This window comes from Sander lucioperca, chromosome 13 (assembly GCF_008315115.2).
Source record: "Sander lucioperca isolate FBNREF2018 chromosome 13, SLUC_FBN_1.2, whole genome shotgun sequence".
In the NCBI taxonomy this organism is placed as follows: Eukaryota; Metazoa; Chordata; class Actinopteri; order Perciformes; family Percidae; genus Sander; species Sander lucioperca.
In genome coordinates, this window is record NC_050185.1 from 10,706,601 (window position 1) to 10,721,889 (window position 15,289).

Consider the following 15,289-nt stretch of genomic DNA (forward strand, 5'->3'; position numbering starts at 1 on the left):
CAATGTAACACACATATTATCATGTGCACCAAACTTGGATTATGTTTGTATTATTTTATTTTTTTGCAGTTCCTATTTTATTTATTTTTTGTGATTGATATTATTTAAGAAAACCCAAGACTTTGTACTAAAACATTCTATCAAAATCTTTGTAAATGATAAATCAAAATCAATAACAAATAAAGGGGCAAAAAATGTCTTGGCTGTTCATTTTATTGTGAAGAAGCAGAAATGTGATTTTGGATTTGTGTGATTATGCATGTAACCACATGACTTACAGCTGTTTTGTTTGGCACCATACCCCAAATAGCTGCTTAAATCTGTCGAGTCAGCCAGGATGACATCACCTCTCTCTGTAATTCTCCACATTCTTTGATTTTGGGGCTGACACTCTGCCAGTCCTGCTAGGCCCATGCAGGAAAGGATGGAGAAACTGTTTCAAACATCTAATTAAACTCACTCCTCATGGCGGTGTTAAAGCAACTTGTTGCAAAGGTTCACACAATAGAAACAAAAAAATGTTGTGCTTCAAATGCCTGGGAGATATAAGAACATGGTACACTCTTACATCTGAAAAATAAAAGTGTTATTTTACATGTAAAATAAGCAGAACAATATCTTTATTTAGAGCTGCAAAATGTGCTGTTAGACAGCGGTCCATGAATTTGAGCAGCCACGTCATTCTGAAGCAACATTATTAATCTAGAGGAATTTTGGCAAACCAATATGAAGGACATGCAATAATAGTACACATATAGTGCTTATAAATATCCTCTACAATAGTCTGTACCATACAGTATATATTATACCTGTAATAATAAGATGGATATACTGTAATTTTCAGTAGACATGGTAACAGCTGCTTCTAAGATAACTGCTGAAAGCAAATTAAAGAATGAATCAATATCTTAACTATTAGATGGGAGTTATAGTGTTGCATTGCAGGAGCTGAAATGAAAGGCTATATCATTCTCACATAATGAACTCTGCAGAGAAAAATGTCTGCGTATCTTTGTGGCATGCATTTAAAATGTGATAAGTGAAGCATCTCAATAATGCTGTATGTAATATGCTGTGTTATTGATTCAAGCTCTATTGTAAAGTAATTAGTTTGTCATGAATGCTAGAGGAGATAGCAGCCTACTACATACTTGGTTGTGTTCTTATTGATCCTGGCTGGTGATGAATTTTACATGAAAAGCTTTTTTTCACTGACGTGGCTGCATGTGAAGGCCTCTGGGTGCAGGTTGACCACCAACTGGCTGAGGTACCATGAGAGTCTCTGAGAGCTAAGGGACATGTACATGCAGATGTCTCAGGTTCCCAATTTCAGTGTGTGTGTGTGTGTGTGTGTGTGTGTGTGTGTGTGTGTGTGTGTCTGAATCCAAACAGGGGGTATCCAATACAGGATAAAATTAGGCCAGCCAGGCCTTATATTGCTGACAGAGCTGGGGTGGCCAAAAAAAGCCTGGAGTGCGAGCCAACAGTGGAAGCACAAGGAAGAGAGGAAAGCAAGCAGGATCATCGCTGAAATGGCCACCAAACGTAAGGAAATAAATGGCGACAGCTTAAGGTTTACTGAATCAGAGCAGACAGGGATCTGGTCAGAGTCCAGCTGTCAGGTGGAGGAGGAAGAGGTTATTTTTACCCCTCTGCTGAGCAGGTGTGAATACAGACAGGATGACCAGTCAAATACTGCATGTCGTTCATTTGGAGGACAGATGGGACTTAACTAAATGAGACCCTATCGCTGATTGAATGTTGTTTGTTTGTTTCATTAGTAAAGGTCCAAATTGTCCCATAAGAATAGAAGACTGATACGTGTTTTCTTGTCAGGGCTAGTTTCTTTAGATGATATTTTTATTCATAAAAAAAAAAAAAAAATGTTATTAGGAGGGTATGGTTATACTATGCTTGGACAATGACTTCATACAGTAGGTGTAACAGCACAAGTATGAGTGTCTCCGTTTCTACCTCTCCAGCTTCTTGTCCAAATTTACCATTAAAAAAATAAATCTGAAAAAGGTTCACCGAACCTATGTATTTCTCTGGAAATCTGATTATGAAAATGGGTTGCTAGTCTAGTTACGTGTGTGTTAATGCATGCCTCAGTTGATTGTAAATGGTGTTTTGGAAGACAAGTTGTTGTTGTGTGTATCTGTGTGTGTTCATGTTTGGTGTAAGACTCCTGAGTGTTTGTTTTAATCAGATAATTACCTTGAGATTAACACTGCAGTTAGGAGGTTTATTTGAAGATGTTTGAAGATCTAATATCATACTGTGACTCATGGTATGATAATTCCTTAATTTATTATTCATTTAGAAATATGGTTATTAAAAGCAACGCATTCATGCAGATGCATCTTTTATCCTATAATATCTTCTTTTTTGGCAAGAAGAAAGATGAACAAAATCATAATAATAATAATAATACATTTTATTTATGGGAGCCTTTCATAGCACTCAAGGACACCTTACAGTTAAAACAAGCAAAAATACAGATAAACAGGCAAATATAATTAAATTAAAAAAACACATTTAAAAGACTGAGATAGAAAATTAAAGGAAAGCAATCTATCCATGATACTACTCCTTAATTTGAATATGAGGCAAGAGTTTCCCCAGATTAGTGCCATGAACTGTATACCAACATTGTAAAGATTCACAAATGTTGTACTGAAAAGAACTAAATACTACTAAATAGAAAAAAGCATTTTTTTTTCTTGCAACATAGCCAAATAGACAACGTGTATTTTATTTGTTAGAATCACATACACTCACTGTTTTTTCAAGTGGTGTCACTTTCATAGAATTTTGGTAGTACTGAACTATTTCAAACAAAGTCTGAGTCTCTTTTTAAAACTCACATCAACAGGGTTGTGTGATCTACCATTCAAATGCAGAGCCAAAAAACAATACAGTGACAGTGCTTCTCCAGACACTGCTTTCATCACTACCAGGCAGCTTTACACTTTTTCATCTCCACTGCAATTCAGTTAACTTCTCTTCACCCTTCTGTAATCTATCTGTAAGTGCTACAAGGAGTACGAGGAGTTATCAAGTCAGTGCAAAAAAAAAGCAAGCAAGAAACAAAACATTCCTTCACTGGTGATGCACAATAAAACCTTGAGATGATCGCTTATCACACAAGTTGTCACCAAAATAAAAACTTTGATTACTATATTTAAAAAACAAAATGGAGTACCTTATCTAACTGATCAAGGCCTTACTGAGTATGGAGTAGAAGATGATCTACAAACTTCATATTTCTGTCAATCATACATACATTCACTCTGGCATCTTCTGTTTCTAACGTGTACAGTTGTGGATCTGGTGTATTGGCGGAAAATGAGGAGGACCGGTGTGGTGTTCACGGGGCTGGTGATCAGTCTGGCCAGTCTGTTTCAGCTCAGTGCCATCACTGTGCTGTCCCACATCTGTCTGGGTGTCATGAGTGTCACCTTCACCCTCCGTCTTTACTATAAACTGCTGGAGCTGCTGCGCTGGAACCCCGGGGTCCACCCTTTTCAGTGAGTCTGTCAGTGTTTTTCCAGACCTCATTTGTGTGTTTTTCCAACTTCAAGCCCACACTGATTGCTGCTGCGCTGCTCTCTATGGGTCGATAATTTCAATCACGTTGCACTTGTGGCTAAATATAGGGCTTTGATTGTTTTCAGCATTACTTCAGCATTTGTGCTGTTAAAGGCCTGTGTCTCTGCCCCCAGGTCGTATCTGGATAATGACAGCTCATTGACAGATAAGGAGACGGTGATGCTGGTAGAGGAGGTGGTGCTGCTGATCGCATTTGCCTTCACAGAGATCAAACGCCTGCTTTTCATCGAGAGCATGATCGACTCTATTAAGGTCTGAGTGTGATGATACAATAATGACAGATGATGTATGAACACAGACTGATTCATGAAACTTAAAAAAGTGAAAGAATAAAAGGTAGGCAGGTAGTGTATTGTCAACTTGTATGCGCATGTGTCTGTGAGAAGTTTCCCAAAGTTTTAAATCAACTTCTCAGAGCTGCATGGGGGTATTGATTCTCAGTGGGATCTGCAGTACAATCAACCCCTTCACATTACAGGGACTCATTTGTTAATACAGTATTATTGCATGAACTTAACAATCATGTTATTTTCTGCTGTTCCTCAGTTTGTTGTGCTCCTGTATCTGCTGACCTATGTCGGTGTTTTAACCAGCGGACTGACTCTGGTGATAACTGGTGAGTTCTTCATCCAGAGTTTTCTGTTCTGCCACCTCTATGATTACGGTCTGGTTATGTTTAGGCAAACCAAAACTACTCAGTAAAAGTTAGGGAAATATCATAGACATGTTTAAAATAAAAAATTTTAAATTTTAAAATAGACCAACTTTGACAAGATAGAGGACACAAAGTGAAAAGTCTCCTGTTTCAAAGTCAAAGATGCTGAAGAGAACGTAATTGTGTGAATGCTAATTCAGCAGCATTCAAAGTATTGTTATAAGATTCTTTATTATTCCGCTTAATCTGTACGTTTTTGGGTTGCCTACCACTACTGCATACTTTCAGCTACAAAAGCCATTCAAAAATCAAAATGTTTAGCGCTTTAAGGACATTTATGCTTGTATTTTTCAACTATTTATACTTATTAAATAAATATTAAGCTTTGTTCATTATTTATTTTATACATTGAAAGTCAATGGAGCAATCTTCAAATCATCTTCAGGCATCTTTTAATTTGAAATGCTACAATACTACGCTATACTATACTATGACTTTTTTCGACATACTGTAATATAATTTTACCATACTATGACTTTTTCATTACTTTTTTTTGACATTCTATACCATGACTTTTTTTAGACATACTATACTATGACTTTTTATCACTTTTTTGACATACTATACTATGGCCTTTTTATCACTTTTTCGACATACTATATTATGACTTTTTATCAGTTTTGTTTGTTTATGTGTTATTGATCACTTTTTAAAAATACTATACTATGACTTTTTTACGAAAACATAAACTAAGTGAAAGAGACAAATATGCCAAAAACATACACTCTCCTATCAGGTCAGATAGCTTAGGGTGATCAGAGAATTTGGAAGATAGAATGTTGTGTGTTCAAATCTTAAATGTTTGAGGACGTTTTGAGGTCCAATATACTACCGTTATCATATACTAAGTGAAAGAGACAAATATGCCAAAATCATGAACCTTTTTGTCTGGTTAGATATCTTAGAGTGATAAGAGAGTGATTGGAAGACAGAAGGTTCATTGTTCAAATCCTCTATATTTCATTAAGTTCTGAGGTCAAATATACTAAGTGAAAGAGACAAATATGCCAAAAACATAAACTTCTGTGTTAGGTCAGTTAGCTTAGGGTGATAAGAGCATGATTGTAAGATAGAATGTTGATTCTTTGAATCCTACATGTTTCATTAAGTTTTGAGGTCCTGTATAAGGTCCTAAGTGAAAGAGACAAAATAACGAAAAAATGGAAATGTGTCAGGTCAGATAGCTTAGGGTGGAAAGTGAAAGATTGGAAGACAGAAGGGTGAGTGGTCAAATCCTCTATTGTGCTATTAGTTTGAAGACCTACATTTTAGGAATAAAGAGTACAAATAGATTAAGAAAATTTTTTAGTTCATGTCAGTCTCTCTTATCACTTATTTTGACATTGGCATTTTTTATCACTTTTTTCGACATACTACACTATGGCTTTTTTCGACATAATATACTATGGCTTTTTTCACTTTTTTTGACTTACTATACTATGACTTTATTTAAAACTTTTTTTCGACATACTATGCTATGGATTATTTCAACATACTATACTATAGCATTTTTTTCACTTTTTTTTAACATACTATACTATGACTTCTTTTCGACACTCCATACTATGGATTATTTTCACAATCTATATTATGACTTTTTATAACTTTTTTCGACATACTATAATATGACTTTTTCATCACTTTTTTCAACATACTATACAATGGTGTTTTTTTTTCTTATTTCGACATACTATACTATGACTTTTTTTAAACTTTTTTTCAACATACTATACTATGGCTTTTTCATCACTTATTTCCACATACTATATTATGACTTTTTTTCTCTTTTTTCGACATACTATACTATGACTTTTTTTTTAAACTTTTTTTCGACATACTATACTATGGCTTTTTAAACTTTTTTATAACTTTTTCCGACATACTATGCTATGGCTTATTTCAACATACTATACCATTACATTTTATCACTTTTTTCAACATACTATACTATGGCTTTTTCATCACTTTTTTCGACATACTATACTATGGCGTTTTTTCTCTTTTTTCGACATACTATATTATGACTTTTATCACTTTTTTTGACATACTATACTATGACTTTTTTCGGCATACTATATTATGGTTTATTTTGACAAACTATGCTATGGCTTTTTTCCCTTTTTGTCATACCCTACTGTTTTTTTCACTTTTTTCGACACACTATACTATGGCTTTTTTATCACTTTTTTGTCATACTATACTCTTTTTTTCTCTTTTTTCGACGTACTATACTATGGCTTATTTCGACATACTATAATATGGCTTTTTTTTTAATCACTTTTTTCGACATACTATATTATGGCTTTTTGTCACTTTTTTATAACTTTTTCCGACATACTATGTTATGGCTTATTTCAACATACTATACCATTACATTTTATCACTTTTTTCAACATACTATACTATGGCTTTTTCATCACTTTTTTCGACATACTATACTATGGCGTTTTTTTCTCTTTTTTCGACATACTATATTATGACTTTTTTCACTTTTTTCGACATGCTATACTATGGCTTTTTTATAACTATTTTCGACATACTATACTATGGCTTTATTTTATAATTTTTTCAACATACTATACAATGGCTTTTTTATCAGTTTTTTCGAGATATCATACTATGGCTTTTTTCGACATTCTACTATGGCTTTTTCATCACTTTTTTCGATATACTATACTATGGCTTCATAAAAAAAAAAATCGACATACTATACTATGGCTTTTTTATAACTTTTTCCAACATACTATACTATGGCTTATTTCAACATTACTATACTATCACATTTTATCACTTTTTTCAACATACAAACTATGGCGTTTTTTCTTTTTTTTCGACATACTATATTATGACTTTTTATCACTTTTTTTGACATACTATACTGTGGCTTTTTTCGACATACTATATTATGGTTTATTTTGACAAACTACACTATGTACTATGGCTTTATTTTATCAGTTTTTTCGACATACTATGCTATGACTTATTTCAACATACTATACTATTACATTTTATCACCTTTTTCAACATACTATACTATGGCTTTTTCATCACTTTTTTCGACTAACTATACTATGGCTTTTTTGACATACTATATTATGGCTTTTTAAAAAATTTTCGACATACTATATTATGGCTTTTTAAAATTTTTTCAACATGCTATATTATGACTTTTTATCACTTTTTTCGACATGCTATACTAAGGCTTTATTTTATCACTTTTTTCAACATATTATAGAATGGCTTTTTTATCAGTTCTTTCGAGATACTATACTATGGCTTTTTTCGACATTCTATGCTGTGGCTTTTTCATCATTTTTTAAAATTTTTTTTCGACATACTATACTGTGGCTTTTTTAAATTTTTTGACATACTATACTATGACTTTTCCATCACTTTTTCCGACATACTATACTATGGCTTTTTATAATTTTTTTCGACATACTATATTATGGTTTTTTCATCACTTTTTTCAACATACTAAATTATGACTTTTTATCACTTTTTTCGACTTACTATACTATGGCTTTTTTCGCTATTTTCGACATACTATACCATGACTTTTTTTTTATATTTTTCGACATACTATACTATGACTTTTTATAACTTTTTCCAACATACTATGCTATGGCTTATTTCAACATACTATATTATGGATCATTTTAGAGATGGTCCGATACCGATATCAGTATCGGTATCGGCTCCGATAATGCCTAAAACGCTGGTATCGGTATTGGGAAGTTCTGGAGTTTATGCACCGATCCGATACCACGTAATAAAGCCCTAAAGAAAATCTACGTTAAAGTAGTTTATTTATGTTCTTTTTCCGTTATAACTGACTGTCAAACTGGATAATAAAAGAAAGTTCTGGGGCATTCATTTGTTGTGTTTGTTCATGTTTCACAAAGAGTTTAACCTGAGCCAGACTGACAACGAAGATATAGAAATAATATCACATCCATACAGGGATAGTAGTATACAGTTGTTAAAACATAATAAAATATATGACACACTGGTATTGGATCGGTACTCGGTATCGGCCAATACGCAAGTTCAGGTATCAGTATCGGTATCGGGAAGCAAAAAATGGTATCGGGCCATCTCTAGTTAATTTCGACATACTATACTAAGGCGTTTTTTCTCTTTTTTCAACATACTAAATAACGAATTTTTTTACATCCTATGACTTTTTTTGACATACTATACTATGGCTTTTTCATCACTTTTTCCGACATACTATACTGTGGCGTTTTTTGTCTAACTATTTTTGACATGCTATAAGGCGTTTTTATCACTTTTTTCGACATACTATACTATGGCTTTGGTTGCCATACTATACTATGGATTTTTTCGGCATACTACACTTTGGCTTTTTTCACTTTTTTCGACATACTATACTATGAGTTTTTTTTCCAATATACTATGCTATGGCTTTTTTTTTTTTTTTACTTTTTTCGACATACTATTTTTCGACATACTATACCATGGCTTTTTTCACTTTTTTTGACATACTATACTATGACTTTTTATCACTTTTTTCGACATGCTATTTTATGGCTTATTTCAACATACTATACTATGACTTTTTCACTTTTTCCGACATATTGTACTATGGCTTTTTAATGATTTTTTTAGACATAATATACTATGACAAGTTTCGACATACTATACTTTGACTTTTATATGACTTTTCACAAGAACCTTGAGTTTTTCCCCTTTGGATGAATAAATTATTGATATTTTTCTACATTTCAATGAAATTCATACTAATTGAAACATTTCTAATTAACTATTAACTATTGTCACTACTTCACCTTCTTCTTTTTACGCAATCATGCCAGTAATCCAGTTTAGCAATTTATCTTTTCAGCATTCACAAGCATTTTGTAGTTCACAAATTAAAATAAACCTGTACCATATTACTGAAATCATTCCTCATTTGTCTTTGTTTAACAGCTGTGATCCTTGTTTTCTCCCTTCCTCTGTTGTACAAAAAGCAGCAGGTGAGAGTATCAATCATTTTTTTCAATCAAAATACTTCACTAAACTGCAACACAAAAAGAGAAATGATAAACTAGTAATATAATGTATAAATATAATGAAATGAAATGACTTCTCTGACCAAAGAAATAAAAGTAAGATACAGAAATGCTTTGAATGCACTGACCTGCGTGTGATTTTGGTGATAGATGCGGATAAGGAGGATGGTTAGAGCGGTCAAAGCTTTTGTAAAGAGAATCAAAAACCTGTAAGTAACCTGCTCTTTGTATAATGTTATTTTATGTGCTCAACAAAATATGACTATCTTGTTTTTGTGATGCCCCTGTTTTGTTGCAGGTGCCTCAGTCTGCATGATTCAATGAGACCCTCTCCTGCCCCTGCACCCGGCCCAAAACCTGCACCCACAGCTGCACCTGCCGCCCCTAAACAGAAAGCCAAGTCAAAGTAACTTGTTGGTTGCGTGTTGGAAGTGCACCCAGGATTTGGAATTTGGAAAATGCTGGAATGGTACATCATCTGTGGGGCTGCTTTGAGGGGCAGTTAATTTCCATTTCTCCACCATAATGCTTGTTTATGGGAGATTTTATTGATCCTGACAGCTAAAACAAAGCTGCCATTCACGCACAGAGAAAGAGTGGAAGTGTATGAGGAGAGAATTTTATTTACTGAGTTGCTTTTTGTGAGCAGCGTTTAATATAACCAGTTCACACAGTCATCTACTCCAAGCAGGGACAGAATATCACTGTTTTTTTCCTTTGATAACAGGTCTATTTTTAGCTCACAACCAGTGAGCACCATGTTCCTATTGAGCTGCAGAATTATTCATAGCAAAGCAGTGAAGCATTATTGCTGCGTTCATTATGTAGCATCATATATTGTTAGCTGGATAGAATAAATCTGACATGAACATCCCCTGCAATTAATTAACATTAATGGCTTTGCGCTTACATTGTTGCAGTATTAGCAAAAGCTTTTAAGCAGCAACACCTTACAACTTTTAAGAGACTTACATGAGAAATAATGAGAACATTGTCCTCTGCTTGTCATGCTTATTGCATTTAATCAGGTACAAACACTGACTTCCTGCTGTTGCAGTAGTTTGGTGATTAAAGGTACAAAGTGCATCAACAAAATAACTCTTAACAAGTGAGAATCTCTCCAGGAGTTACTCCAGCTGTCCTGCAGTAACTCCAACTACAATTGGACTGATTAATAGGACAAAAATACACCACTTTAGGGCACAATACAGCAGCATTTTTTACTTTGCAGATAAGGCAACTTTATTGCTGCTCTTATGTTTAAACTGCTGGTTTCAGGGCAACGGAAACAAGCTGTGAACAACGTTGAAACACTATCACTCTCCGTGTCTGCCAAATTAATATAAATCCAATATGTTCTCCTTTTTCAGCTCTGGTTTGCTTACCACTGACTCCTTATTAACAGAATATGTGAGTGAGCATAAACTACAAGCACATTAAAATGTTTAAAGCTGCATTAATTCACTTTTTTTCTGAGGGGAGTAGAACAAGCTGTAAACATAACACTTTTTACATAACCAACAGACACAGAACCAACAAGTCCTCCAACCCATACGACCATATATTGTTTGTTCCTACCCTCTAACCCTACCCTACGTTTTAACACCAACCTAACCATAACCCTAAATTAGTGCCCCTAGCGGTGGCAGGAGATCAAACATCCTCGTACCTAAACATAACAGTTGCAGTTCTAAACACGGTGTTAACCTTGTGAAATGTTGCAGTTCAATTAGATTTAGGCAACAAAACTACTTGGTTAGATTTAGGAAAGGATTATGGTTTGGGTTAACATAAATATGTTTGTGACATATTTTCAGTTAAGTAGGAAAGTAACTTAACTTAAGTAGGCTACGTAATTTAACTTATGTATGTAACATAACTTATGTTGACTTTTGGTTTCATACAGGAAACAAACAGCTGTCTCCTAGGTAAAGGTCCTGTATTTCTTTGACCAACCCATCCATCCACCCCAACCTCCTCCCTATGTGGACTCGCTCTTTACACTATCCCCTGCCTTCATCCTTTGCTCACATCATAATTACTACGGCCACTAAGGGTCGCTGCCACAATAAATGTAATAATAATTATAATAATCTGCTTGTACAAACAATCTATGGGGTCGTTTTTGGGTGGAGGACACAGAACACAGAACAATGTTAGCATTAATTTGTTGATGTTTTTCTGGCCACCTGACAATTGTTAGTACAATATTCACTCTCCCTTTAACAAGGGAAATTTGTGGTTCACTATGATAGTTGCTAACTTTGTCTGACATTTGGTGCTGAGCATGTAGTGTACGGTGGGTTTTTAAAGCTAAACACAGATGCGCTGTGTGTGTGCTGCATCCGAAAATAGTGAACCAAATCACTCAAGTTGCGGGCAGGAAAACCAAAACTATGAGCTAACTAAGATGCTAAAATGCTATAACTAATTATCATGATGACACACCACCTGCATCCTATTGCAGCTGCATAATTGTGTGTGAACCAGTTGCACCATAACCTGCCTTCAGAGGACATTTCAGTAGATAAAACTACAATCTACATATTTAATACCGTTTGTAAAATATTTATTGTCATCATCAGACATTAGACAAAAATCCAGTTATTTAAATAAAGAATTGAGACACAAAAATAGGTCAATGGACTCATCTGGTTTCACTTATTAAAAACAAATCATTGAATGAAGCAGCATCACAACATGTCGCTGACAGCCTGCGAAGAGAAAAGTGCTTGAGGGGCAGTTTGATGAGGAGGTGGAGGTCACTGCAAAAACAAGGCAAAAGGAAAGCCATTCAATTCCGTATTTAGACTATTCTGTCTCTTGTGCAGTGTTCCAACAACTTCTTCATCACATGCAGTGTTACGCATTTCATGGCAATGTCAACACCCTGAAGATAGAATGATCAAGTAAATTACATTTGAATCAAGAACTTTCTCTTTGATATTTCTGTCAGTCCATAATACAACAATTTAATACTTCCAGCGAGGATCTGATGTTTGCATGTCAATACAGCTGGTGGCTGACACAAGTCCATGTCAACATTTTCCAAATCAACCAAAAATATGTTCATTGTTTGTTTCTAAAAATACATAACTAAATCATCACCTTAAAATTACACAAACACCTCATAAAGTAAAGTGTGTAAAAAACTGTGAGCAGTTATTTTAATGCAGCTGTTTAGCTGTTGGTGACCATGTACTCTCTAGTGGTTGGTGTTTCAGACTTTGCATTCATACTAACATGTCTTAATGAACTGAAATTATTTACTCAGTCATTTCACATTATGGGCTTCACTATTAGCTTTGGTAGTTTCAGTATTTAATGAAAAAATAAAGGGGTCAGTACACCTCAATTATAAAAACAAAACTATTTTCACACTATTTTCATAGGGACTATTTCTTTGGTAGACAGTAGTCCCTATGAAAACAGCAAGATTTATAGAAAAGAGAGGTTCCGTTAAAAAAAAAATTAACTTTTCAAAGGTGTGAGCAACACAACCTCCATTGTGCTGAGGAGGCAGCAAATAGACAGATATCTCAAAACCTGGATATCAAAACGATGTGAATTGCTACTAGAAGTAAGGGAGAAAATAAGTATTTCTGTAATTTGGGGGAACTAACCCTTTAAAGATGCACCCACACAACAGCTTACCATGGTAAGAGTTGATATCGCTTAACAGAAATATTTATATTCATTTTTATTGCCTATTTTTGGCTGTTGATGTGGAATTGGCATATTTGTGATCCTTTTTTCTCAGTGTTTGTCACTTAATGTAACTGTAAAATGTGCAACAAAATAAAAGTGTAATCATGACGAGAAAGATGCTGTAAGTGACATGACAGAGCTGAACCTACATTGCGCTACAATGTTTTTTCTGTTATGGTTGTCACTTTTATCTGTATCTAGTCTTATTTCCATAGGTATTTATTATTTTCTATTGTTATTTATTGTTATGCTGCTCCCCAATAAAAGGTTATTTACTAAAAAGGCTTGGTAAATCTTAATGGCATCTGTTACTTGTGCAAACTTTAATAACAATGATTGGAAGTTCTTTCTCACAACAGATGTTTTGACTTTTCATAGGAAAAGTGCAGGTGTCGCTAACATTAAAGATGTTCTGTTCAAGTGTCACACTAAGTCATGACAGTGTGCCAGTGAGCCAGAATAATCAATACTAGGACCCTGAAAGTGAAGCAGCTAAATGGGATTCAGCCATCATTGATTTTATTATTTACACCTTTGCTTTTTCTACAGTGACATGTCAAAATATCTTCCGTGAAAAAGGCCTATTACTCTTCAAGTATGTAAAACAGTACAGGCAACCAAACCAATACATTTCATAAAGCTAAATAAACAGGAAAGTAAAATGCTCAAATTTGGCAAAACAGTAAACAGCAGAGGCAAATATAATAGGGGAGGCTGCCACCCAGGACATAGTCATTATATATATATATAATAATAGGCATATGATATATATGTGCCTATTCCATGGCTGCACAATACATGCATATTTATTGTCTTTTAAATCATATTTTATAGTTTATAATCTTTAATCGTAATTTACAATTTTTTTTTTAAAAGTTACCTTAACAGAGAAATTATTCCCAGACAGAGTGATTTTTTCGGGACTGCCAGCTGACAGTTACACTTCCCATTAAACCTGCAGTCCAGTGTGACAGACATCATCTAGTCAATGTAAAAGATGGTTTTTCATTTACAAAACTTCCTTAGGCTTGTCTTAATTATTATGAATGATCCAACGGTGACTTAATATCTCCTCCACCCTAAAATCTAGACACATTACATTATATTTTTAATCAAATACAGTGACTTACTCATGGACAGAGAGGGGCCAAGTGTCATATTTACTATATATATATATATATATATATATATATATATATATATATATATATATATATATATATATATTCAGTGATGGTAATACAATCACCACCAGAGGTTGCACTGACATGTTTGACCACTAGGTGTTGCTCTTGGAAAGTGTCAGCATACGCCCCTTCACGAGAGAATGGAGAAACCCACTGATCATTGACTGATCTACAGAAATCAATCAATCCTGAAAAACATGTTAACCATCAATAGACTGCATCATCTATCCAAATGTTTATCCTGGTAATACAAACAGCCTTTCTCCCTGCTTTGACAATGCCAGAGGATGAAATGTGACTGTGACCTTGCGATGAATGTACCTCAGAAGCCCTCCACACCTTAATTCAAACTCTCTCTCTCTCTTTGTCTGAAATCTTCAAGGACTTCTTCTCTTGTTTCCACATGTAGTGACTCAGAGCTTCCATCTCTCAGCCCATTTACTTTCAGAAGGTTAATGAACACCATCATGTAGAGCTGTCTGATTCTATACAGAGGGAGAACCATAGGGGAGAACACATGACTTTTAATCTACTGTTGCCACAGCATCATGTCACTGGTGCAAATCGTACGCATTTTAATTAAAAAGCATTTTAATAAAAAAACTACAGCATACTATATACTTAGAGGGAATACTCCGAAAATGTCATTATGGCACTTCAAATAGTTCTCCAGATAAAAGTCAGACAATATGAAGTATGTAATCCACTTCAACTTTGACAAACAGTGAATCTGTTGCAGCGCTGACTCCTTGCCAACAAAATATTCTGAATATTTCACACATAACAAGTGCATTATTTTTCTACAGTATATTTAAAAGGTAATGACATCAGTAATGTCTCAGATTACTGTTTCCCTGATTAGTAGGAGGTTACAACTCTACATTATTACACTGAGTGACAGAGCCAACGTTTACACATTTACAAATTATACAGTTTATGCTGCCAAAAAGCATTGTGTTATAACATTACAGCAAATTACAGAACTGGGACTGAAATACCTTAATTAATCCCTTCATGGTGATATGCCTGAG

General features: G+C 34.4%; 1 protein-coding gene across 1 annotated transcript; it reads left to right on the plus strand.

Annotated features, from left to right (window-relative positions):
• Nucleotides 1–1,405: 1,405 nt before the first annotated feature.
• rtn2b (reticulon 2b) lies at nt 1,406–10,541 on the plus strand. Its single transcript, XM_031320477.2, has 7 exons — nt 1,406–1,545; nt 3,323–3,530; nt 3,726–3,864; nt 4,159–4,228; nt 9,281–9,327; nt 9,514–9,572; nt 9,662–10,541. The coding sequence occupies exons 1-7, from the start codon at nt 1,533–1,535 to the stop codon at nt 9,771–9,773; spliced, it is 648 nt and encodes a 215-aa protein (XP_031176337.1). The 5' UTR covers nt 1,406–1,532; the 3' UTR covers nt 9,774–10,541.
• The last annotated feature ends 4,748 nt before the right edge of the window (nt 10,542–15,289 follow it).